We start from the raw sequence: 24586 nt of genomic DNA on the forward strand, positions 1-24586 counted from the left end.
ATTCTCAGTCTCATACAAGAAAGTATTTAAACAGAGCAGATTAAATACACTTTTATTTATTTTTTACATAGTATTTGTTAGTCATGATATAACATAATATCTCATCTTTACATCTATTTTAAGTCCTGAGCTCAATATAAAATTAAAAGTATTTGCTTGGTTTGGTCATTGTCTGGCCAATAATGATTGTACTCCAGAGGCAGTATTGCCATTACAAGAGAAATTACATTTTCATTTTAACTGCTGTGCAGAAAAAAACATGAACAAGAGCATGCAAAATGTGTGTTCACAATCACATTCATACCAATGTTTTACTGATGAAGTTGAGATTCAATGTTACTCTCATAATAATAATAACGCTGTCAAGTACAATTATGTTTCTAGATTAATTTACATAGTACTATTGTTGCATTATGTAACTTTTCTAAGGGCCTGCCTCCTGCTTGTCTCCTTGAGGATGTCATTGTTTTACCTGCAATGTTCCATAGTGTGGCACTGAACATTATTGTCTAAAAAACACACATTCTTGCTGTGAAGGGGTTCATCTCTATGGGTGTGAGCTGTAACTTGGCCTGTTGGTGTTCAATAGATAAGTTTAGTGCTATACTGAGAAACATTCCAGGAGGCGGAGGACCACCAGAAAAGGTACATAGTGCATCTTTAAGGATATCAAACACTACTCTTGTTCAGTTACTTTGGTTTTGAAGCAATATGTCTGTTGTAGAAGCAGACGTTAAGGAGATGTTTTTTAAGGGGCAGCTTATATTACTGCTTTGTATTTTAAATATGTATTAAAACAACACAATATGACATATGACAAATGTTACTTCTTAGATGGTTTCCGTTTAAGACTCAGGGACCTCATGGAGCCAAAAACTCTCTTCCCCAAATCTCGTAGTGAATGTGAGCGTTGTAGTGTCCTCCTGGGTGGGGATGGAGAGAATGATGGAGAGGACAGAGGGGACATGGACTGACAGCTGCCCTCTATACTCTCAGAGTGAGACAGGTTAAAGAGACTGGCAGTTGAGGACAGGCCCTTGTCCTCCCTCTTTCGCAGCAGCCTCACCCCTTCATCCTTCCTCATGGATCCCTGTCCCACATCTAATGAAGAGACCCAAAGTGCCCGCTTCACAGGCTCATCGTGGTGCAAGGACACAAGCAGGCCCTGGGACTCACTCCTGAACAGAGCTCTTCTAGAAAGCCTGAGACTGGAGCTGCGCCTTTCTCCATCCTCTCTCCCCCTTCTTTTTGAGAACATGGGGGAGCACTCTCCTTTGGTTTCATTCATCCAAAATAAATCCTTATCTTGTGTCCTTCTATAGCTTCCACCAGTGTTCCTCCTCCATCCAAAGCCATACTCTGCTTTGTCCATCTCCTCCTGTTCACTTTCCAGGTCCTTTCCAAAGAGACGTCCCTCAAATCGATTCCACAGTTTTGTGGAGTTCTTTTTGGGAATTTGAACACCTCTTTCAACAACTTTGTCTTCAGCCCAAATTGAGCTGTAGTCCTCTCTTTTAGCATAGCTGCTGACAGTGGCTGCTCTGATGAGTTTGTGTGAGGCATGCTTCCCTCTGTACAGTCCCTGTGCCTCACCTCTTTTCCATCCCCCTCCTCCACTCTGCCGCAGGGACCCTCCTCGGGGCGGGATACCACATTGATCCACTGCAGAGCTCCTTGTGTTTGTGCGGGGAAGGGAGCATTGAAATGGGGCATCTCTGCGAAATACAGACAGTGGAGTGGCACCCATAGGAGAGGGTTGTAGAGGATGCGGAGGTGATCTGGCCCTTGGGGTTGGACGAGACGCAGGAGAAGAAGCAGTGGATGAGGGGAGGTCATGTGGGTAGTAATGTGGGGGGTGGTGTGGAACGGGCATGTAATTGGATTGGTAAGGATGTATAGGACTGCTGGTGTGTGAAAGAGGAGGAGTGAGGCTGCTCTGAGACTGAGGTGAATGTGTGACACTTAGAGACAACTGAATTGGTCTCTGTGAACCCATTTCTTTTGTGTAGTCATGAGACTGGTCCTGGTGGCTTTTACTATGGCCCCTCATGTCTCCTGGTGTCTCCCCATCAAAGCAATCGATATCCAGCTCCACCCCTTGCTCCATCAGTCCCACTACAACATCTTTGGACAAGCCAGAGAGGCGAGAAATCTCCTCCACCATTGGAAAGTTTGGACTAAACTCTTGATTAAAGCTGTTTCGTTGAGAGCCAGGAGCTGATCCTGAACTGGACCCATGCACTGACAGGTGCTCTGGGGCGCTGCTGCTAAAGTCCAATGATCGACAAAAATGACTTGACCCAAATGAGGGTGCGACCTCTAAAGAGCTGCGATGGCTCAGGCTGGAGGGGCAGGTGGAGATCCGGGGGCGTGGTCTAAGTGCTGGAGTGGGTGTGGAGGACAGGGATGAGGCAGAGGCAGTGGTAAACTCACTTTTCAGTGCACCACAACTGCCTGTTTTAGGGGTGTCCGCAAGACTCTGGCTCAAATTTAAACCAGGATTGAGGTTCAAGTTTACATTTAGATGCAAGTTTATGCTCAAATCCTCTCCAGTGGCAGAGGGTAAATTACCCAGATTTATGGAGTTTCTTGTTGCTTTTTTCCCTGTTGTGATTAAACTCACTCTGGCTGAGTTTCCCTGCTGTGACTTGCAGGGCGTGATGCTGCCCCCTAGAGCACAAGGTGTGCTTAGACTCTCAAAGGCTGAAAGAGACTGAGTGGACCCATGGACTTTTCCTGATGTGCAAACACCTCTAAATGGTACAGAACCAAATGAAGTCAAATCAGTGGTGGATGCAGACACACGGGTGTGGTATTGCCGGGCCAAACGATTAATGTACTGCTCTAACTGGGTGAAGGAAATCTGGGCTGGAGTGGTTGGTTGAGTAAGAGTTTGCTCATTGTTGCTGGTGGGTTGAGAGCTGTCATCAGATTGTAGAGCTTCAGCACTAGGACTAGATTGAGTGGTTTCCTGTGTTGTGAAGAGAGGACTTTGAAGAGCCACAGCATGCAGTGGGCTGGGGTAAGGGTACACCTCTTTGGTCCGTCGTGACACCAGGTCTGCACAGTAGCGAGGGTCCAGTTGAGACTTTAGGTCAATCAGTGCAGAGGATGATGATGATGGAGAGATAAGCTGAAGGAGGGAAGGGATTATAGAGTTGCTGCACCCTGAGCAGAGGTCAGACAGAAAGCTTAGACCACTTGCTTCCAGATCATTTGTTGCTGTAACACACATAGATATGTTACATGGATGCTATCATCCTACTTTTTTACAATTCAGAAATAAACTTTTTTCCCCCCCTCACCTTCTGCTAGTTCATGGCTGCACTCTGCTTCGGTGTGCTGCACTGCTCCGTCTGTCCACAAGATGTCAGCACTGTCAGGTAGGGGGCTCTGGTCCCACAGCTTCTGGGGTCTGGACGGTGCCTGCCCATGAGCAATTTCACTGGACACTGAGTAGCAAGAGTCTGACAGAGAACTGCCACTCACTGAGTAAAACCCTAAGACAAAATAATTTTTACAGAATGAGACTCTCCTACAGTTTCAAGTGAATTTTAGTTGTTTGGGGTAAATTATGTCATGTAACATCTGCATAAAATGTTGATAGACAATTTAAACAATGACCACAACAGTTATTTTTTGGTGTTGGAGTTACAGCTACAGTTCATTTGAATGCTTGCATAAAAATGTTACAAATGTTAGACTTCGCTTTCAAAAGTTACCCCAAGAAATGAAGGTTTACCCTTGTAGCTGGTAGATTAAAATATAAATGTATTCAAATGCCCTTTTCTATTTGCAGGATGTGAGTCTGTTTTATTGGACGGCCTGCATTGTAAGAGCTTGGCATTCTTGAGATTAGTGTGAACTAAATGTGTCACCAGTCCCAGAACAAACAGGAGTTTGAAAAGACAATGGTTAATGTTTAATAGGTCTCTTCTCTTACACAAGACCGAGGTGTCAACATGCTGGCCACATGTTTGTAGAGGTATGACTACAGGTACAACTACATTTTCTATAAAAATACTGCATATTTTCATCTTTGCAGAGGACATTTTACTATCAGCCTCTGTAATATGCTAATTGCACCAACTGAAATTGTGATTTTGATTCAATTGCGATATATTGTGCAGCTCTACTGGCCACTGTATTAACTAGTTGTTTTAAACCCACTTTACTGTTATTTACCTGAACTAGGTCTGGAGTCACTGTCCAGGTGGACCGTGTTAATGGGGTCAGGTGTGGGGGGAGAGACCAGATCAGAGGAGGTGTCCCAGGATAGAGTAGACCAGCGTGCTGAGGTGTGGACTGCCCCATCTGCTGACTCCCCTGGGCTGCTTTGGGCAGGTAATGCTGTGATATCTGGTGGAGGTGCAAACTGTGAAAAAACAAAATGGCATTGGCCAATATTACCACATGCTGGATAAGATCATAGAGAAATATTGTTACCTTGTTGTAATAAAAGAAAAATGTGATGGTCAACTTGTTGTACTGATTGTACTCTTTAATTTCACAGTACAAGTGACAGTAAATACTTTAACTGTCTATGTTAATTTAAACTAGCAAAAAAACAACACTCAAATAATGTCACTCCTCATTTTTTGGGACCACATATCTGATCCTTTTCGGTAATAGTGCCTCATTTCTAGATTAGAAATGGAGATCCTGGGCCAGGATGGACCACAACCCCCTTTGCAATTATCTCCAAATCCGCAGGACGGCAGCCAAGAGCCTCCCCCCCCTCCCTCCCGAATAAGGCTGATCAAGCCCAGACAAACAGCAGCATTGTGAGTGGCACTGATCAATCCTCTTGTTACTGAGAAAACAATACAGGTAGTGAGTCACCACTGGGGCGGCAGGAGAGGGAGGGGGGAATGAAGGGAGAAGACAGATGACGCAACAAAAAGCAGCTCAAAACAGCAGAACGACGGGTACTCAGACAGGACAGGTCCACAGAAAGAAAAGTTTAAGACTTTTTGGGACAATATATCAGAAATCTGTTGTTTGTTCTTTGTAATACGTATTTACCAGTAAATCAGAAGTAATTAAATAATATGCAATGACATTGAGAAAGCCTTTTTTCAGTGTACTAAATGTATGTGTCCTCAGATATAAAAGGTTCTTCATTCATCACATTTTTCTTTTTTCATTCCTCACCTTTCTTTGCATGTTTGGATAGCTTTGACTAAAACAGCTTTATAACCAAAACTATTATCTAAATTATCACTGATACAAAAAGCATATTGTATAGTGATTTTTTAAAAGCCCATAAACATTGAGTCTGTATAAAGTCCAAAATCAGAGTCCTCACAAGTAACTTAATAAACAAATAATCGTTATCTGGAGTCCAGTTGTTTCAGTCGTAGTATATTCAGTGGTATTGTTTTTAACTTTGCAACACTGACAAAACTTTCTGCTCGTGACCTATGTCCCTGCTCTGCCCACATTCCCTTGCATGCATTAGCTGTTGTTTTCTTCTTTTTTACTGTCAATCTGAGATGTGGATGAGTGGGTGCCCGAAACAAGAGAAAAGGGACAAAAAAAGGCCGGAGTGACTCATGTTGCAAGAAAAAGTGAAGTTGGTGGGAGAGAGAGGGGTGTTGATAGTCTGATGGGTGGGTGGTTGCCGGGTGAGCGGGAAGGGCATCTAACAAGACCCCCACGCTCCTTTAAAACTCTCCTGTTGGTCAAATAATCCCCCTCCCCTTCCCATAATATCCCTCAAGCCTGCCACCCCCTACTCACCATGGCTACAGCTGCTGGCTTCCACTCTCGCTCGCTTATCCACCCACACAGACACACAACAGTTGCACAAAATATGGAAGAAGATACATGGTTGAAGTGAATAAATACTTTTCTTAATAATCTACCTACTTTATCTGTGAATTAACCTTTCAATTGTGTGTAATAAACATCGTTGGTTTTAACACCTGACTTTTGTTATAAAGTAATCTACGTTATACAGAGACCTAGAGGCCAAGTTTGCAGGCAAGCAAGGTAGGACCAATTTTAGAATAGGTTTACAAAAACTATAAAAAAGAATACACTTCCTTAAACCCTCCAAAATGTTTATTCGGGATCAAGTGGATTTTAAATGGTCCGATGACAAATTTAGTTCTATACTGTTCCGCTACAGCCCACTCAACAGATACATGCTCTCCAGCTGATAGGGTATAGCGTTACGCAGAAACCAGTTCAAGATCAAATCATAGGAGAAGGACAGACAATTGGGAGGGGTTTTGCCCACTATGAAACCTGATACAAGTCCATTTGAGGGGGCAACTGCAGCCTCATTGGTACAATATGTAGAAAATGTATGGGTTGATTGAATAATAATGTTAGTGTGTTCGCTCTGCAGCCATACACCTACTCCAATTGACTGTCTTATGCCATTACCGCAAGACAAATTGCAGTGGAGGCCATTTTGAGGCAGAATACATTTGTCAGAATATTGTGTAGGAAGGAGTTTGCTGAACAAAGGAACACACTTGTTCAGAACACCATTTATTATTCATGAATTATGTATGCCGTAACAAAACAGACCATGCTCTGCATCTCCTCTAGCAGCAATATTCAGGTGGGCTACAGCAAAATGAAAGTATCAGCATTACAGAACCTGCAGGACCCTGGGGCAAGACGCACAAAAGAACACAGCACAATCTTTTAAAAAGTGTCATTTGAATGGACAGCAGCTATTTTTTAAATAGACTGATGACTGATTTTAAAATTATGAAGTGCCAGTGTCTCAATTTTCTATCAAAGATTTCTGGCAGACATTAGCTATTTTAAAATATGGTGTTCTCTTGTTGGAAACTGGCATGCATTTAGACTTGACATGTTTCCTGAAAATGTGAGATGCATCAAACAACCTTACTGTTCAAATACTGATACTTTGGATTTAAGTATCTGCCAATAAATACTAAATACCAAAGTAAGACTAATTATATATATATATATATATATATATATATATATATATATATATATATATATATATATATATATATATATATATATATATATATATATATATATATATATATATATATATATATATATATATATATATATATATATATATATGCACAAAACAGTTATGTTAGTAAAATATTTAAAATTATTCAAGTACCCACAATAGGACTGTATAAATAGAAGTACTGGGTGATTAGCCAAACCCGATCGCTCAGATATGATCTGAGTCGAGGCCAGTTGGTGGATTTAGAAAGTTAAAATAGCAAAACTCTGACCCTAAAATGTGGATTTGTAATTATGATTTGAATAAAAGAGGCAAATCACATGACACCTTAATTTCTAAATATATTAGACGTTATATAACGCGATTCATGCAAAATCATGATTTTTTTAATTTAACACAAATGCACACTTGTTTTTGCCCTGACTCTTCTCAGCAGGTTCAGAGTATGAGCTGAGTTGTAGTCAGTATTGTCTGAACAGTGCTTCTCCCTCCGAGTAAATGTCGTGTATGTTTGTGGTGGGGGCCTATCTGCTCTGAGGGCAGGTTTCCAGACTCCCTGTCAGCTCCCTTCAGAGGTGAGAATGAGCGATGCTACAGGCCCGGTCCGCGGGATATCTCAGCTCCGCGGGGGGAATGCAGCTAAGATGGGGATAGGTGGGTGGTGAGGACATTATGAGCTGAACTTCCAAACTTGTGTTCTTGTCAGATGGCAGTGCAAATTCAGTCTCGATTAGAGCAAGATTATTCCTGTTTTAACTTTTCCTCCCCCACTGTGGGCATCGCTTTGTAAATACTTTTTCTTTAAACTTTACAATAGTATAAAAAAAACTGCTCAAAGGCCTAGCTGGTACAGCCCCATTAAGCTCAAATTCAAGTCTCCTCCATGTCCTCTTCTCAAGAGTAAAAAAACATAAGGTCCCTATAACATTAAATCAGTTTGCCCACACTGCATGTACTGTTGGTGTTTTCTGCACAAGTGACAAACTGAATTCAATCATCATATTAGACCAAAAAAACTGTGTGAATGGCAGTTATTTCTGAAGAACTAGGCCATCTGCACAGGGCAATTAGTGTTAATTATTCCACTGAAGTCCCATGATGAGGGAGACTGAGAAGGGCTGATTCTACATACAAATGTGAATAAAACAGTAATAACACAAGCTTTAATGTGAAATACTGTTGTGTAAATACTTGAAGCCAATCCACACCCAAATTCTAGATGTCTGTTAAATTTGAGGGTTGATATAACAGGCCTGGATCTACAGGGTGAATAATGACACTTAATGCAGGGGTATTGTCTTTCTCCCCCCAGTTTGGTCTGGGCCCATCACTGTGACATAATCACACTGATTGAAGTACAGAAAATGTTTTCAGCACATATTATTAAACTACTCCTGTATTATTGACCAGACTAGGCTACAGAAACTTGTGTCCAAGACTAATTTCCTGCTAAGAGTACAGAGGCAGGCATCTGATTACTTCGGTGCTTTGATGATCACACATCATGACAAAAGCGGAGCTGAGCCCAGCATCCCTGGTTCAGGATGTTACCTGCTCACATCGTGTCCCTCTGTATCACATGTCAACCTACATTCTCCACATTCTCCTAATAAAAGAGCACAAGTATCAGTTTCAGGGCAACACTGGGAAAATAAAAAGGCAGATTATGTGTGGTAGTGTTCACACATAACCTTTGGGATTATAATGGAGGACAAGTTTAAAAAGGTTATTCCATAGAGAGGCCCTTCATACTGTTACACTGTCACAGAGTGTGATGTGAATACAAACAGCTCACCAAAGTGACCTTTCGCTGATGAGCTCTTAGACCACCACAGCCAGAACACAAAAGTGTCCAGTTAGTGGTGGGTGTCTATTAATACCTGTCCTAGCACTTACTGTCTATGTGCCCTTGACCAGGGCACTGAGCCCAGCAGACAGGCTGGACACTCAGAAGTCCATGTGAAGTGTCACTCTCTAGTTGGAGCGGGGCAATGCTTGGATGCTATAGCAGCAGGGAGAACGTGCATGCCCACTGGCGCAGGGCTTATTGGCACCCTCATTCTGCCCATAGGCCTACATAATTCATCTCGAAATGGGCTCTCACTGACCTGTTGCCTGCGGGACGTCATGCAGCTCTGATCTTGGTTCCGACTGTTGTCCAGCGCAGAGTCCACGAGCTCCAGCTGTTTGCACCTGAGCAGCTCCAGCTCCAAGACTCCCGCCAGTGTCGCTTTGAGTCGCTCCCCGATGCGGACGCGCTCTGTGCCCGACCACAACGAGTTCACACAGCCTTTGCGCCCCGCCATCCTCCTATTCAAACTCACTGAGCACAAGCACCTCTTCAGTGTCAGCGGGACTAGGCTCCCGGAGCTGACAGGGCAGCGCGAGCCCGAGACCGGATCATCTCCAAAGCCCAGTGGAGGAAGCAGCAAGAAAAACGAAGACTCAACATGACTAATGTACCATGCAGCTACAACATCGAGTCCAACCGCTGAGCAGCACCAAACTGGAATGACTGATCCCTGTGGGGGAAATGGAAAGACATGAGTCGGATGTTCTCTGCTTCCACCTGACGCAGTCGATGCTTTCAAGTGTATCGCTGATGCGTGCGTGTGCGTGATGCTGGTGCGGACACTTCGTTCCAAATGAAACAATGCATTAGACAAAGAGGCTGGTAGCGTTACATGTGGAGCAACCAGGAGGAGGAGCCACTGCACCAAAACTGTCCTCTCATTGGACACTCAAGTTTTTCGAATGGACTGTGTCTGTGAGGACCTTAGGACTGAGTCATAAACTGTCGTTCAAATAGATACGAGCAGAATGGATTTAATAAATGACCCAGATAGGACATTTATGAGACAGCAGGCTACAGGTATCAACCTCATGCTTATGTGGACACACTAGAAAACAAGTAGCTGAAAAATGTAATTTGAGTGAGTTCATCATCAGTCAGGGATAAAATGTATATTAGTCTATTAGTGTTTTTAAAAATTGACTACTTATAATGTAATCATTTAGATTTATGGACTAGTCCAACCCCATTTATTCAGATGAGAAAACCTGGGGGAAAACTAGTATCAAGAACATAATAAGGTAGGCTTAAACTCACCTGTGGATTACAAGAGTGATACGATATACACTGCTGGTGGACACATTTTATTGCAGGATATTTTTGCAGCAGAATCACACAGGCTTAAAGAAATAGGCCTAACAAGTAGGTCTGTTGTTTTTGTGTACAGAAATAGGCCTAAGCTGGCTACACAAAGATATATGTTCAGTGTTTTGTAAACTGGTCACATTCATCTGTTCAGGACTCTTTTGCAGAGCCTCGTCCCGTGCCGCTCTGAGACAGGTGCATCATGGCCCTCAGTCTAACCCTGTCATACCACCATACACCACCAGAGGGCGCTGTTTGCCTATCACCGTCACACTCACAAACAAAACGCCCCTTTCTGAGCAGGGTTAGGGATAGTAGGCTACTATATCCAGATGATGGGGGGAAAAAACACAGTAAGCTTATTCTGGACATTAGTGGCCTGGCATTTAGGCACTTTGACCTACGGATATGATCTGATCAATTATCCCATCTGAGAGGTCAAATGTCAGATGTTTAGTCCTGAAGTTGAAAATTATAGTTTTGTTTTGTTTGTTTGTTTTTTTCTGAATAGTTTGTGCTGCACATATTAGGCTGCCCTCATTACACTTATGTAATTATCAGAATCAGAATCCTTTTATTGCCATGGAACTTACTTCGGTGATAAAGTGCAACATAAAACACACTGAATAATACAAATACAAATAAGGGCATGCACAAAGTTAAAAAGATATGCTTAAAAAATAAAATACTTAAAGGTAGAAAATATATACAATGTTTATGCTTATGCTTATGCTTATGCTTGGCCACATGACAGTCTTGGATTTGTTTGTGATCACCACAACAATGTCACAAGTGGATGAGAGCGAGCTTCTGCACATAGCTAGTGCATGTAAATCTGGTTTAAACCGGTAAAAGAAGGCCAAAGGAACAGGGGCAGAGCATCCAGACTCTTTACAGGGACAAGGAGTGGGCTTTTGTGTTGATGGTGTCACATTTCGACCCCTCCCTTCTCTCCTATAAAACAGTGGTCCTGCAGGCAGCTCACTGGGGTTTGCCAACTTCCACCCGAGGGGACTTAAGTGTCAGCCTGGGTAAGACCACCGCCACCTCCATCACTACTGGTCTAGTCAAACCGCCCGAAAAAGGAATAAAGAACAAAAATGGCTCCTTTTGAAAAATCCATGGAGATGATGCCCTTCAAACAAAGAAAATGCCTTGGTGAGTGTTACAGATTTACTACTCACTGACGTACTACTGTACTTACTGTACTTTATTCCTCATTATCATTTTTGCCCTAACTTTCAATTCTCTTCTACAGCCACAAGAAAAGATGAAGTGTGTAATATCCGGACAAAATTCCCAAACAAGTTACCTGTAAGTAAAGCTTACAGTTATGTTCTATTAATATATACATCATGATGTCAACAAGTTGGCAAGAAGCTTTACAGTTGTGCATTTTTGGTTTCTGTAGGTAATTGTTGAACGTTACATGCGTGAGAAATCTCTCCCACTTTTGGACAAGACAAAGTTCCTGGTTCCCTTTGAGCTCACGCTGGGCCAGTTCCTCTGTCTATTAAGGTATATACCTATTCTGTTCACACATGGCTATTTTAAATTGGACCATTTTTAGCCAAACGCCTTCGCTGCATCTCCCATCCTGCTGTCACATTTGCATTTTGTTCCTTAGCTATGAGTCACTACCGCTTGTCTAATTATATATTCTGCTTTTATTCCTAGAAATAAAATAGATCTGGAATCGACTCAGGCCCTGTTTCTGTTGGTGGCAGAGAAAAGCATGTCTTGTATGTCGTCGAGTATGGGCGAGATCTACTCCCTCTACAGTGACCAGGACGGCTTCCTCTACATCACCTACGCCTCGCAAGAAGTCTTCGGAGCCCCCCAGGCACCAGAACGACCATGTTGAGGACTTTTGAAGCTCAGAAAACCAACGTGAACTTGTCCAAACTGGGACAAACCAAGCTGTGAATGCTGCCTATACCTCAGTCAGCAAAAGCTCTGTCAATGTCAAAGTGGACTGACTAGCAGATCTAAGAACATAGGCCCAATCTATGGTTTTCAGCAGGTTGAATAATTAGGACTGTTGCCATAGTGATGAAAAAAGTCCTCAAGATGTAGCAAATAAAAGGAAGCTGAAACCCATGATTACAGATTAGACCTATATACCCAATTCTAGAGATACATTATAAAAACAGGGTCAATATCCAGTATCATTATCCAGTATTATTGTTATGACCCTTTTAAAGCACTTACTGTTCTTGTCCGGATTGCCTCTACATTCCCTTCAAAATGTGAAATAAAACCACGGCATCAGAAACAAGTCTGCATTTCCTGGTGTTCTGTATCAGCCAACAATAAATAATACGTATTTTAATTCATGATTTGTCTGTTTGTGTGCACACCTCATTAGAATAACTGCAAAAACATGCAAATAAAAATTAAGTTTGAGCAATCACTACTACGACTTTCACAACAGCCCAGTTAATTGTTTTAGGCATTTCTGTTAAATATAATTAAGGTTATACACACAAAGGTGCTCCATTCCTCACCCTCCTGTCAGAAGTGGCACTCCTCACATGTGACTGTTACATAAGTTTGACCCAGTCTACCCACTGCAGAAGGTTAGTGTGTCAGATGCACCGCAGCAGTGCACTTTTAGATTTGTAGAAACGTGACCTGAGTCAAAAGAAAAACAACATTAGGAGGAGGGAGGAAGTGTGGGGGAACATCAACAACATGAAGCAAAAAATAAAATAAGAAAAGAGGAAGGAGTATATGTATATAAAAAGACAGGGCCTTGCAGTACAGGAGGGTTCACACATTCTGCATTTCAACACCTTTGTGCAAATTTATTATCACCCTAGAACAAGAAGAACCACGCGGCAGCTGGCCCAAGTAAATTAGGTTATGTATGTTATGTACATGCACATTGGTTATAATGCTGCACTGATGGGTTTAGAAGTGCTAGAAGAACTTTACTAGATAATAAAAGAAAGAAACAGGTCTCAAAAGTTCATTGAGTCAGGACATATTTACCTGGCTATACCATCTCTTTAATTTCTATCCTGTGTTTATTCTAGAAGACAACAAAGCATTATTATGAGTTAGGCTCTGCACAGAAACAGGCCATCATTTAGATCAAGTTTCAACATGTAATTAAGATCTGTTTGCCAAATGTCACACAAAGACAATAATATTTACATTTAATTACTGTTAACACATACCAACACAACGGTGCGCCTTTTGGTGTCTATAGGCATATTGGGTAAAGTAAAGTGTTTAAAGTAGAGTAACGCTAAACCCTAAAGACTAAGCAGGAAACAGATGTTACCATTGGATGACTCAGAATTGGTTGTTGAATGCGTGACCATGTGCATCAAGATTCAATTAAATCTTGAACTCTCATAAGATCGTCAGGAACATTTTAGATTATATTGATGTAACTTATGTCACGCGCCACAGTACTTCACCAAGGCTTCAATTATCAAATAAAACTTGGTATAAAAGCTTATATTGTTGTGCCATAAAATGACCAACAGAGGGCAGTGTAGTGTCACGCCGTTATGACTCAGTTGTACGCATGACCTTCACTAACAATGCTTTTTGTTTTCAAGATTGACTCATTTGGTGATGACGATTTGTGATGTCAGACAAAATACAATAAAGATTTATTTTTATTTATCTCACAAAATAATAAAAAGAAGCATCTGGAAAGAGCAGAAGTTAACCATAGGGAAATACAAAAATATAGATAAAACAATTCCAACAGTTTTGATTTCCACTTCCACATTCTCTCTACAAATGAAAACTATAATTTTTTGGATCAGAATATAATAGCGCTATTTAGGACAATAGTTCATGTGACTTGTCATGTCCCAGTGAATCATCCAGTAAAGTCTTTTCAAGAATCACCCTTCTTTCATTTATAATAGATAACTAACTACATTTGTCCTTGGAAGCCCAAACTCTGGTGAACAAGCACTCTGCATATGTCCTCTGGTGTTTCAGGAAACTTGGAGGCCCAGTTAGCAATGATCACAGTATTAGTTTGAACTTGAAAGTAAGGGTATAATTGAAGAAGTGGTTGTTGCTAATCAAAGATCTCTTTGTTCTACAATATTATTACTACCCCCCTCAGTTGCTAAAACATACCACATTACAACTTTCCCTTACCCTTACTGAAAAATTCAAACTTATACTTGTAAGGCTCATAGTATATTTTCACTCGCTGCTACCGTCTTGCATCTTTTTGCGGCTCTCTTCTACCACTAGGTCACGTTTGGATGGAGGCACTAGATGATTGGGCAGCTCTGCGGGCAGCTCATGGCCCTCCAGCTTCACTTTGATCAGGTGGTTTGCCAGGGCAAACTCCTCGTCATCAAGGTACCCATCTCTATCCACATCCGCCAGCTTCCAAATCTTTCCCAGCACGGTGTTGGGCAGCTTAGACTTCAGCATCTCCTTTTTGGCTGCAGCACCAGAGACTTTGCCGTTGATGGGGCCCAGAGTGTAAAAGATCTCATCGTATGAGGGCTTATCACGCCCCACCACCCACTCCAACTCGTCTATTCCCTCGCTGGCGCCCTCTCCGTAGCCGTGGCCAAATGGACCACTCATGGCCCCCTCAAAGGCTCCTCCATGGACAGACTGACTGGGCATGGCGGCCTCCTCCTGCCGCACCAGAGCCATGAGTCGGGCGATGTCATGGGCCAACATGTCCTCCACCTGCTCCAGCAGCTTGGGCTTCAGCGAAGCAAACTTTGAGAAGTCCTGGCCATTGAGTATCTCCTGAAATGAAAAGATGGAGGTTGAGTGAAAACAGGAATTAGTGTTACAAATAGATCAGTCTTCAATGGCTACCAATGGGAGCAGCATACAAGAAGCAGGATTTCCTGACAACCCAGGAAAAATAAATCTCATCCCAGGCCTGCCCATCCTGGAGGTAAGGGCAGGAAACAGGGGCAAAGATGTGAGAAGAGTGAAGGGTAAGAGGCCATGTTCCCCCAAACCATTTTTGTCTAAATCTTTAAATAACACTGAGCACATTGTACAGTGGTAAAAAAAAGAGTATGAAGCAAAACTGCCTGCATGTTGAAAGAGTTATACTTTAAGGTTTGAAGTAGCATCACTTTAACATCAGGCATCAGTCAGTTAAATGTTATTTCTTTATTGGCTGATTCTCACTTGATAAGTAGAACCAAATAAAAGATGAAATGGGACGATGGAAGCTCTGTTCAAAATCTATTCAGAACGGATTCCCTGCTGCCTACCTGCCTCTTTAAAAAGGCATTTCACTCTAGTACTGAATTGTCTCACTATTATGCCTAGTAGCAAGCTCCTAATTTTCATTGATAGTGTTACATTTGACTAAGATCAATGCAACATGGTTTTGAACCCTCTATGTTTGACATAGAGCAAGTACAGTTGGGAGCTGAGTACTGAAGCATCAAATGCAGAACAACCCGAGATTACTCAACATACACTCAAAATGCAACTCTGTAAACTACAGAGGGAAAATAACAAATAGATGATTAAAAGCTCAATTTTATTTTGCATGATGTGTGCCACTTGATGTAAAGCACAAACACTGTTACACACCTGCATCTTGCTGATGTTAGGGAAGTCTCCTGGAGAGATCTGGTGTTCCTTCTCGATCCTTTGATAGATTTCTCCGAGGTTATTAATGAGCTCTTTCTTCTTAGAGTCTTTTCCAAACACACTGGGCATCTCCTTTTTCAGAGAGCTGATGATGTATGCATGCACCTAAAACAGTTTGTTAAATCAATATTTTAAAAATACATTAATTGGACCCAGCATAGTGACATAATAAAATAAAAAAAACCTTTGCAAGGCGAGCTCGTTTGATGAGATCGTTGAGTTTACGCAGTGCTGCATTTCGGGGCAGCGACTGAATATCCAGGAACAAGTCCTGCTCCTCGGCTTCAAACAGCTTCCTGTTGTCTGGGACCAACAGCGGCTGTGCCCAGAATGACCCAATATACACACGTACCACCTGGATTAAGATTACACAGGTTAAATCTTAAAACACTGGCCACAGCTTTTGATATTAGGAAATGTTAAACACTTTACATGGAATGCACGTTTACGAAGCACAGATGAATTACTATTATGACTCAAGTATTTATACAGCTGTAAAGTGTATGTGAGTATATCATGTGGAGAGGTTTTACAACACAAAGTCAATTAATAATTCTCCAAACGATTCAAAGGTTTCTTTCTTTCAAGGTTTATGAATCTAAACCTTCATCAAACATTAACTATGCAAAATATGTCATGAGTTCATCACATGTTGGATCAGAGGAGATCCTTCAGCCACATTAGCTAACAGAGTTGTGTTTGATGTAATGTTCTTCATAATATGAGGACAGTTTAAGTAATAGTCTTACTAACAGTCCGACTACTATAGTATTCACCTCAGGAGTGTTGATAATTTTTCCCAGGGACCACATTAAAGCTCCATAGACTCTCATCAGCTGCTGTGTGCTGATCTGGTCGGCTTTGTTCAGAACCACACGCATTTTGTCTTCATGATTTTTCAGGGCACGAATCACCTCTGAAAACTCATCAGAGATGTCCAGCTTGTGAGCGTCGAAAAGGAGAATGATTCGATCTACACGCTCAGCAAACCATTCAAGAACAGCAGCAAAGTCGTAACCTAAGGAGACATTTAAAACAAGAAGTTGCATTGATTAGGGATGCACAATAGATTGCAAAAATATATTTTTGCAAGATTCTCCAAAATTCCCCATTTTACAGAAATGTCCTGTTTTAACAAAAATGGAGATTTTATTAACAATTTTCCTTGTTCAGGATCATTAGACTGTGGTCAGTCTTGGCTATTCTCGATCAAGTTTTTATTTTGCCACAATAAATGAAGGCATGTATGTTTTTGTTTTAATTTAACTCATTGTGCCAAAAACTATATTCAGATATTGCAATACAAAACATACCGGTATTTATGAAATGTTGCATCTTTTTCTATGCCCTAGCATTAATAGAGGCAATGTACATTTATGTATTATTGCATAAATGTGTCTGGATTAAGTGTGTTTTTTATCTCCCAGGATGCTTATAAACAACTCCTAAGAACATTGTAACTTAGTGAAATCACCAATTGGCATGTACCTGCAGTGTTTGGCATTTACCTTTGTACTTGTGTCACAAAAAAGTATGGAAACATTTTGTGGAACAGTGCACCTCCTCAAGAAGACAAATACTGGAATGTAATGCGTAAGGCATATGGCCATTGAGCAAAGGTTGGTTTGTTGGTACTACAGTTTGATCCAATGTTCGCCAACCAGTCTTTACAAGATAATGGCTCAACAGAATTGAGCTAACTATTAACTACACCCACATAATGTCATTAGATGGGCACTTTAAATGAAGACTGTTGCTGTAATTCTTGCTACATAAAGAATCTTAAGTAGCAGATTTAAAAAAATATGTAATATGTATGCGACAAAACAATCTTTGAAAAATGATCATGAGATGCAGCACCAGGGAGGGACTACAACAAGTTCTAAACCAGACCAACGATATTCCAATAAACTATAGAACTTCTCAACCCCCAAGGCAGTTTGCAGTGAGAAAGGAGAAAAAATGCTCTGCCTGTGACTGGAGTCTGTCATCTGATCTGAGAAAAGTGCAACATATCTTCTCATTCAGATCCACACTGCACACATTCCTACTTTGCCTCTTTGTCCAAACATGTGCACACCAAAAACAGGAGTGCAACAGTGGCACAAAGACAAAATAACAGTTACTGAAGATCTCAAGTTAACTGTGTTTAGTAGTTTGTCGTCTGACCAAATACTATGAAGAAGCAGAGTTGTGTGCATGTTTTGAATGGCATGTGAGGGGGGAATATATTCAGATCCCTGTGGACAGCAGGCCATAGACATTTGTCTGTTTTAAACATGTGTCAGAGAAAGAGACTGGCAGCTGCTAAGACTTCACATATAGAGTCTTTAGCCGCTGATCTTTCCATGACATATGCAGACAGGAATACACCAGAGGACCTGTGTGTTTAAACAACGAAATGGTGTGTGCATTTCACAAGTTGCTGACAAGAATTGGGGCTAATAAAAACTCCTTTGATTTTTTTACTGTACAATTTTCTATCTTCTCCAACATAGGAAAAAAAGTGGACTATGAAATTGTTTAAGAAGTCAAATGTGATACTTTTGTCTTTGACCTTTAAATAATTCTGTTGTGCAAACTGTAGTTTCATTCTTATGTTAAACCTTATCAAAGTGAAAGAACCAACCTGTTTTGCAAAACCAGTTTCTGTATACAAGATTTCATCACTTGTAACAGGGAGGTAACAATGACAGGTCAGGCTGAGCGCACATGGAAGACATTTCCTCTTTAACAAATGAAACAGATTCCAGGTATATTTCAGGGACTGTATTTTTTTCGATTTGAACATCTCAGATTACACTGATCATTTGTTGTTGCAGTCTCTCATGTTGTCCCCTATTGTACCCCTCTTTCTGAAGTTAATAAGTACTGTTTATAGAGGACACACAGGGTATAGTGAGTATAGTCTACAGAGAAGCCTAGTAATGTTTACCCTGAAACAATGGTTCAGAGGGCCAGTGCGAGGCCATGTGTGAATGAGATAAAGTACATATGGAAATAAGAATGGCCTACAACACAGACATCAGGCACCATCAACTTATTGGACGTTCACCTTAACACTACACCACACATCATCAGTGATACACTCCTGATATGTCTTTCATTGGGCAATACATTTATTTATCCATTTTGCTTCTAATATCTGTCTACAATGGTGTAAGAAAGGGTGTATGTCATGGGTGTGTGCTTGGAGTCTTTAATTGAGGTGGAAAATCATAATTATTATACATTTGCTATGTAATTGAATAAAATATTTGAGCCGTCATCTATAGACCAGATAGACCTGCCATGATAATTACTAGATCGACTGTTCAATACAGGATAAATGAAACTATAATTTTTTGAGGGACTTTTTCTTTGCACTAATGGGAAAATTTTTCTGTACAACGCAATTTGAGATGTTGAAAGTTGAATACTGAACTTCTATGGTTTATAAATACAAGCAAACTAAAACCAAACCAAAAGCATGACAAAACTGTTGCAACAAAACTGTTGCATTGTGTCAGTGATTTATTCCAGTTTGTGTTTAATTTTTTTACATCTAGAATAATGTTGCTTTAGGGTTTGGTTTCAATATTATCGTTTATCATCTATATTTACTTCAGCAATATATCACACTTCAAAATGTGTTCAAGCTTAGTCATCTAGCATTGACATTGCAGTTATAAAAGAGCAAAACTCTACTATTATTCTCCCAGAAGGAAACTTGAGCCAATGAAGAGGGGCCTTATGCAGATGTGAAGTCTTGGGAAACTGTTATTTTACTCCACTTCCTGTCCCTCATGTAAAAAAGCTCCACTGCAGCTTGCATGCTTCCTCTTGAGATACAAAAGAAGAAGCTGTCTTACCATCATCCGCTTATTATTTGTACAATCATCATAACTAAAGGAAACATTTGTATTTTGCAATTCACTACGACCTCTCTGTGAAGGTCAGTTATGTTATCTGCCATGGCTGTACAGAGGGAAGTGACTCAGGATTAATTACTTTCATTTGTTACTTGGAACATGTATATACGAAAATATCAGTGGGAATGACAAACCGCAACACTGCAAAACTCTGTGAAAGAACAGCGTGTTTGGTACCTCCTCAAATAAGTTTTAGTATTGATTAGATTAGACTACTATGATTTTTGATACTTCAAACCTACTAGAGACATTACACAACAGCACACTCTTGTTTGTCACCATTAAACTTAGAAAAGACTACGTACTTTAATTTAAAACCTCTTGAGGCTGTTCCTGAATTCATGCAAAGCAATTTAGCTGAGACTGTGGGTGTGGCTCTCAGTAACAGCGGAAAGGCCACATATTGCTGAATTCATTTTTGGCCCTATTGATTGTCTTCAAAACACACAAACAGCCCCTTTCATCTTACTGACATTGGCAGTTTATTTGTGTATTTTCCTGAAACCTTGAAAAATGTTTTAGGTAATTATGCTATGAGGCTAATTATGCTACAATATGGATTAAGTGAGTGAGAAAGAGCCAACCTCTGCTTATCCTCTGCTTTTCCCCCGACAGGATTCCCGGAGTATCGATTATACTGATGCTCTCCAAAACAGGGTTAGGCAACTGGGCACACATGAACCTGCGGACAAAACACAAACAAATGGATGACAAAAACAATACCACCTACAGAATAGGGATTTTGCATGTGATGTAGACTAGTCTGGAAAGAGTGGTTACCCATAGAATACATTAACCTCACACACACATCATGGGGACCTGTCACTCTTATGGGGACAAAAATACGGCACCGATGACATGACTTTATATATCAACAACAGGATAAGTTTAGATAAGGGGTTAAAAGAGGTTATGTTTAGGGTATAGGATAGGAAAATATATGTATAGTTTAGGTTATGGATCAGTCAGAAATTAATGCAAGTTAATGATATGATGTCCCCAAAAAACATGGAAACTAGAGACAGACTGATATATATGGTTGGCAGATATATCAGGCTAATATTTGCAAGTTTTAGCATATTGGTTATCAGCGTTAAATCTCCAGCACAGGCTGATATTTTAGTCGATCAGCTGCCAAAGAATACCCATAAAACTTTATTTAAATGTTTTACTGTAAAGAGATAACTGCACAAAACCTGACTACACACTCTCTTATAGGTTTGTAGTAAAAATGGTTTGTGGCTGAGTTTGTAGTAAATGCAAATTACAGAATTTGAGGAAAACAATAAAAATCGTCCCAAAAATATCAGCAGGGCTTATCAGCCATCTGTTTCTCTGGATTCTAAACAATCGGTTTTGGCATCAGCCGTGAAAAAATCCACATTGGTTGCTCTCCAATGGAGGCCTAACAAGTGAGTGAGTAGTATAGCGTTATCGCATAAACCCACATAGTGATCTAGACAAAGGAGTGGATTGTAATGACACCACACTGCTTGCGTTGGGGTATTCTAAACTCATACTCACATAACATGATCTAAGAGGCAGCGAGTGGGTCACAAGACTGAGAGTACCAGACTTTAACATTCCTTCACTAACCACACTGAACTCCAAAAGACATCCCCCCATTCCCCCCTCATCCTCCCACCACACGCAGGGGGATAGGAAAAAAACACAGCCCAAAGAATACGTCTGAGCGGCCAGCTATTGCATTACTATAAGAGTGAGTGCCAAAGATAACAAACATGAAGCCTTTTCCTTTCCTCTCAGTTCAGCCGGTGTGTGATATGAATGTAGGCTTTCCATTCTCCAACATTTTCCACATGGAGCTGGTAGGGAAAAATGCTGGAATTTATAGGAGGGAAGACACCACAAGGCTAAGATTTGACAGCTATTCCAGTTATTCTTCAAAGTATTCCCTTTTTGGGAGAAACGATTAGTTGCATGTTCATCTCTGTGTTATGACGTAATGCTACTACCTCTCCTCAACCCACCTCCTGACCTTTGACCTTTCCAATATCATGCTTCCCCAGGACTAAAGGAAACGGGTGGCTAGCAAAGGTTACAACAGCTCAGTTTCCTATGCAGTCCACACATTTAAGCATTATATTACTTTTTTGTTTTAGATCCTCTCCACGTCACCTCCTCTCTCACTCGGTGTAAAGTGCAGAGTCAGTGTCCTGGAATTACAGGACAGAGCAGGCGAGGGGCGGGTCACTGAGGAACTGACACTTTGCTGACTGCAGATTTACTTACTAATGGTTCACAGAGAGCATGAGGCCCACTCTGTAAAAGGAAGACACACTATGCTAAACGGAGAGGCTAGGCCATGAAATCTATAGTGCAGGTGTGAAATGTATTTATTTTAAGTTTGCTTAATGGGAAAGTTGTTACACAGCACAAATGATTGGTTATGCAGACAGCTGTATCTGTATTTAAAGGCTAAACGAAAATGCAGGTGTTCAAATTAATGATATGGTAATGATACAAATACATATTATCTGTTGACTCCAGCTCTCATCCTGACACAAATAGTTAGAATATTATCTCAATGCCATACACATCTAGCGTTTGTAATTATAATAGCTCTATATATTCCCAGAATGAGTCATTGTCTGATATACAATCTGATTTGTTTGGTTTTGTGAGACAGGAACAATTGTGGTAGTGTAATAATTTGATTAGTACAGATTAGTACACTTCTAACAATTTCCCAAGCACAACTCTGTGTCAACTGTGTAGCAATAAAGATTCAGTATATTATTGGTTAGGTTTCATTAAGGCATTTTTAAACTACAATATGTGGAGTCAGTATTAAGTAGAAGAAACCTTTAGCACTTTGAGATAAGATCACACATTCTACACTTTTATGACTTATGACGCCCACAGGAGGACAGGACAAGGTCAGTGTTACCTGGCAACTTTATCCATTTGTATGCTCAAGAGCCTCTGCTTGCTGACACCAAAATGTCTGTCAAGAGTGACTTTAAGTGGTGCTTTGACATGGAAAGAAATGTTAATATACATATAATTTAAGCTCTGTTCAATGGGGGGAAAAAATCTAAATACATTAATTTTAGTGACACTTCCCTCTTTTGTTTTGCCATAAACAAAGTGGGTCTTTCACTATGAAATATGAAACATCCAGAGATCCAAGGGACAGGGAGAAACTCAAGGGTCCAAGAATGCTGGGAAAATTGTGCAACAGCCTTCGCTCACCTCACCTACTACAAGTATGAACATGTGAGGCCATTTAAACAGTGACGTGCTTTTGGCAGCCCCTCTATCTGACATTAGCCCATGCGACACTGTGCTGTAGGTTTCATTCATACAGTGAGACACCTGTGGCCAACGCAAATATTACAATGCTCCAATCATTGTCGTCTAATCAGAATGTGACATACTTAAACAATTCTTGGCTTGTACAGAAGTGAAGTGTAGACATCTTTGAACCAAGAATAATACTATGGTTGGCGGTAGTTTTACCTGTTGAGGAAAGCGTTCCCAAAAGCATTAAGTTTGCGGAAGGGCTTCTTTGGGTCGACAACCAAAGCGTTCCCCGGTATCACCCCATCCTGCTCCCCGTGCATAACTGCGATGAAAGAGTCTGTAGTCGGCTCCGGGCCAATCCGCATACCGGGAAAGTCCTGCTCCATCAGGTGGCGGATAAACGTTGTTTTCCCGGTGGAGTACTGTCCCACCAGAAGCACCATAGGCTTGTTGTCAAAGTCCGCATCTTCCAGTGCCGGGGAGTGGAAGTCGTGGAAGCGGTACGTGTCCTCTAAAGGGAACAGCTTCGTACGGTAGAGCCGCCGCAGACCCTCGGACACGTTTTGAAAGAGCTCCGGGTCTTTCTTTAAAGTTTTCCTAAACATGGTGATCTGATTTACCTTTAGTTTACACTATAATGTCGGTATCCCCTAATTAGCTAATTGGATCAGTTGGTGTGTAGGCTCCTCACACCGCCGGGAGAGTAACTAGCTGCCTGCTGAAATGAAGCGAAAGCTGGGCGCGGTCTGAAGTTAGAGCCCCCTCCCTCTGCTGTTAGCCACGCAGTGCTATGCAGTCATCTCCAGGGGGCTTTCCTAGTTACCTATGTGTACTTTTGGTTTTGATATTATAATTAAAGTATACCGCGTGTACAAAATATCAATAAATGAGGGGGAAACGATTAATCTAGCTACAAGCAAAAGCCGGCCTTTAGCTGTTAGCATAGCCTGCTGACAGTTAATACGTGCCCCTACACCCGGAAATGAACGGCAGGTAACTCCACAATAAAAGTAGATTTTTCACCACGTTTGCCACTGAGTGAAGCGCTTGACTTAATTTAAATTTTATTCTTATTCAATTTACTACTCTCGTTACTTTTTCCGGCATTTTAAATATTGTGTATATCACTAATATTTTAACTTGTATGCTAACCTAACGTCTGCTTGCTCCTTTAACTGAATTGTGAATTGGCCAGTCTGTCTCTGGTCAGCCTATATGAAAGTGAAAGTAGCAGATAAAGAAACACTCATGGCATGGTTATTTGTGATCTAATGCTGGATCAGTGGGTGTGTGTAAAAAAAAAAAAAAGAATCTATTCAAATTAACTGAAAGAAGAACAGATGAGCCTCTTTGTTTTGCAACAAAATAAAGTATACATATGGTCAATACTTTTACAGCAAAGACCTTGAGTAAGTTATCTTCATGTTTAAAAAAAAAAAAGAGAAAAATCCCATATCTCAAATAATAAAATCTGTCCAGATATAAATAAAATCACATGTGTTCTGAAAGAAAGTAGCACACAATGACAATCATCATGTTTCAACTCTTATGTTACAAACTCAGTCTCCTCTACTACTTCATTAGTATTTAATTAAACAATTGAAACTATGGAACACAGTCAATGTCTTTATTATAATCATGATAGATATTTATTTACAGTAT

At 40.8% G+C, this 24586-nt stretch overlaps 3 protein-coding genes across 3 annotated transcripts; 1 reads left to right on the top strand and 2 right to left on the bottom strand.

The window, feature by feature from the left end:
- Positions 1 to 36: 36 nt before the first annotated feature.
- Positions 37 to 9670, bottom strand: si:ch211-168f7.5 (mucin-2). The gene is made up of 4 exons (XM_033974698.2): positions 9082 to 9670; positions 4186 to 4375; positions 3306 to 3500; positions 37 to 3222 (listed from the first exon to the last, which is right to left on the bottom strand). The coding sequence occupies exons 1-4, from the start codon at positions 9277 to 9279 to the stop codon at positions 824 to 826; spliced, it is 2982 nt and encodes a 993-aa protein (XP_033830589.1). The 5' UTR covers positions 9280 to 9670; the 3' UTR covers positions 37 to 823.
- Positions 9671 to 11103: 1433 nt separating this feature from the next.
- Positions 11104 to 12466, top strand: map1lc3cl (microtubule-associated protein 1 light chain 3 gamma, like). The gene is made up of 4 exons (XM_033974700.2): positions 11104 to 11288; positions 11389 to 11444; positions 11542 to 11648; positions 11808 to 12466. Exons 1-4 carry the CDS (start codon positions 11231 to 11233, stop codon positions 11992 to 11994), a joined length of 408 nt encoding a protein of 135 aa, XP_033830591.1. The 5' UTR covers positions 11104 to 11230; the 3' UTR covers positions 11995 to 12466.
- Positions 12467 to 13744: 1278 nt separating this feature from the next.
- On the bottom strand, positions 13745 to 23900 carry ehd1a (EH-domain containing 1a). The gene is made up of 6 exons (XM_033974699.2): positions 23141 to 23900; positions 20242 to 20339; positions 16523 to 16764; positions 15931 to 16101; positions 15687 to 15851; positions 13745 to 14876 (listed from the first exon to the last, which is right to left on the bottom strand). Exons 1-6 carry the CDS (start codon positions 23527 to 23529, stop codon positions 14310 to 14312), a joined length of 1632 nt encoding a protein of 543 aa, XP_033830590.1. The 5' UTR covers positions 23530 to 23900; the 3' UTR covers positions 13745 to 14309.
- Between the last annotated feature and the right edge of the window lie 686 nt (positions 23901 to 24586).

This window comes from Periophthalmus magnuspinnatus, chromosome 10 (genome assembly GCF_009829125.3).
Source record: "Periophthalmus magnuspinnatus isolate fPerMag1 chromosome 10, fPerMag1.2.pri, whole genome shotgun sequence".
Taxonomy (NCBI): domain Eukaryota; kingdom Metazoa; phylum Chordata; class Actinopteri; order Gobiiformes; family Gobiidae; genus Periophthalmus; species Periophthalmus magnuspinnatus.

Coding starts and splice junctions, on each gene's coding strand:
- si:ch211-168f7.5 (XM_033974698.2), bottom strand. CDS start 9,279: ATGGCGGGGCGCAAAGGCTGTGTGAACTCGTTGTGGTCGGGCACAGAG. Junction 4,376..9,081: donor TGACGTCCCGCAGGCAACAG/GTCAGTGAGAGC, acceptor GTTTTTTCACAG/TTTGCACCTCCACCAGATAT. Junction 3,223..3,305: donor CAGCCATGAACTAGCAGAAG/GTGAGGGGGGGA, acceptor TGTGTGTTACAG/CAACAAATGATCTGGAAGCA.
- map1lc3cl (XM_033974700.2), top strand. CDS start 11,231: ATGGCTCCTTTTGAAAAATCCATGGAGATGATGCCCTTCAAACAAAGA. Junction 11,289..11,388: donor CAAACAAAGAAAATGCCTTG/GTGAGTGTTACA, acceptor TCTCTTCTACAG/CCACAAGAAAAGATGAAGTG. Junction 11,649..11,807: donor CAGTTCCTCTGTCTATTAAG/GTATATACCTAT, acceptor TTTTATTCCTAG/AAATAAAATAGATCTGGAAT.
- ehd1a (XM_033974699.2), bottom strand. CDS start 23,529: ATGTTTAGGAAAACTTTAAAGAAAGACCCGGAGCTCTTTCAAAACGTG. Junction 20,340..23,140: donor GGGAACGCTTTCCTCAACAG/GTAAAACTACCG, acceptor TTTTGTCCGCAG/GTTCATGTGTGCCCAGTTGC. Junction 16,765..20,241: donor AAAGCAGAGGATAAGCAGAG/GTTGGCTCTTTC, acceptor ATGTCTCCTTAG/GTTACGACTTTGCTGCTGTT.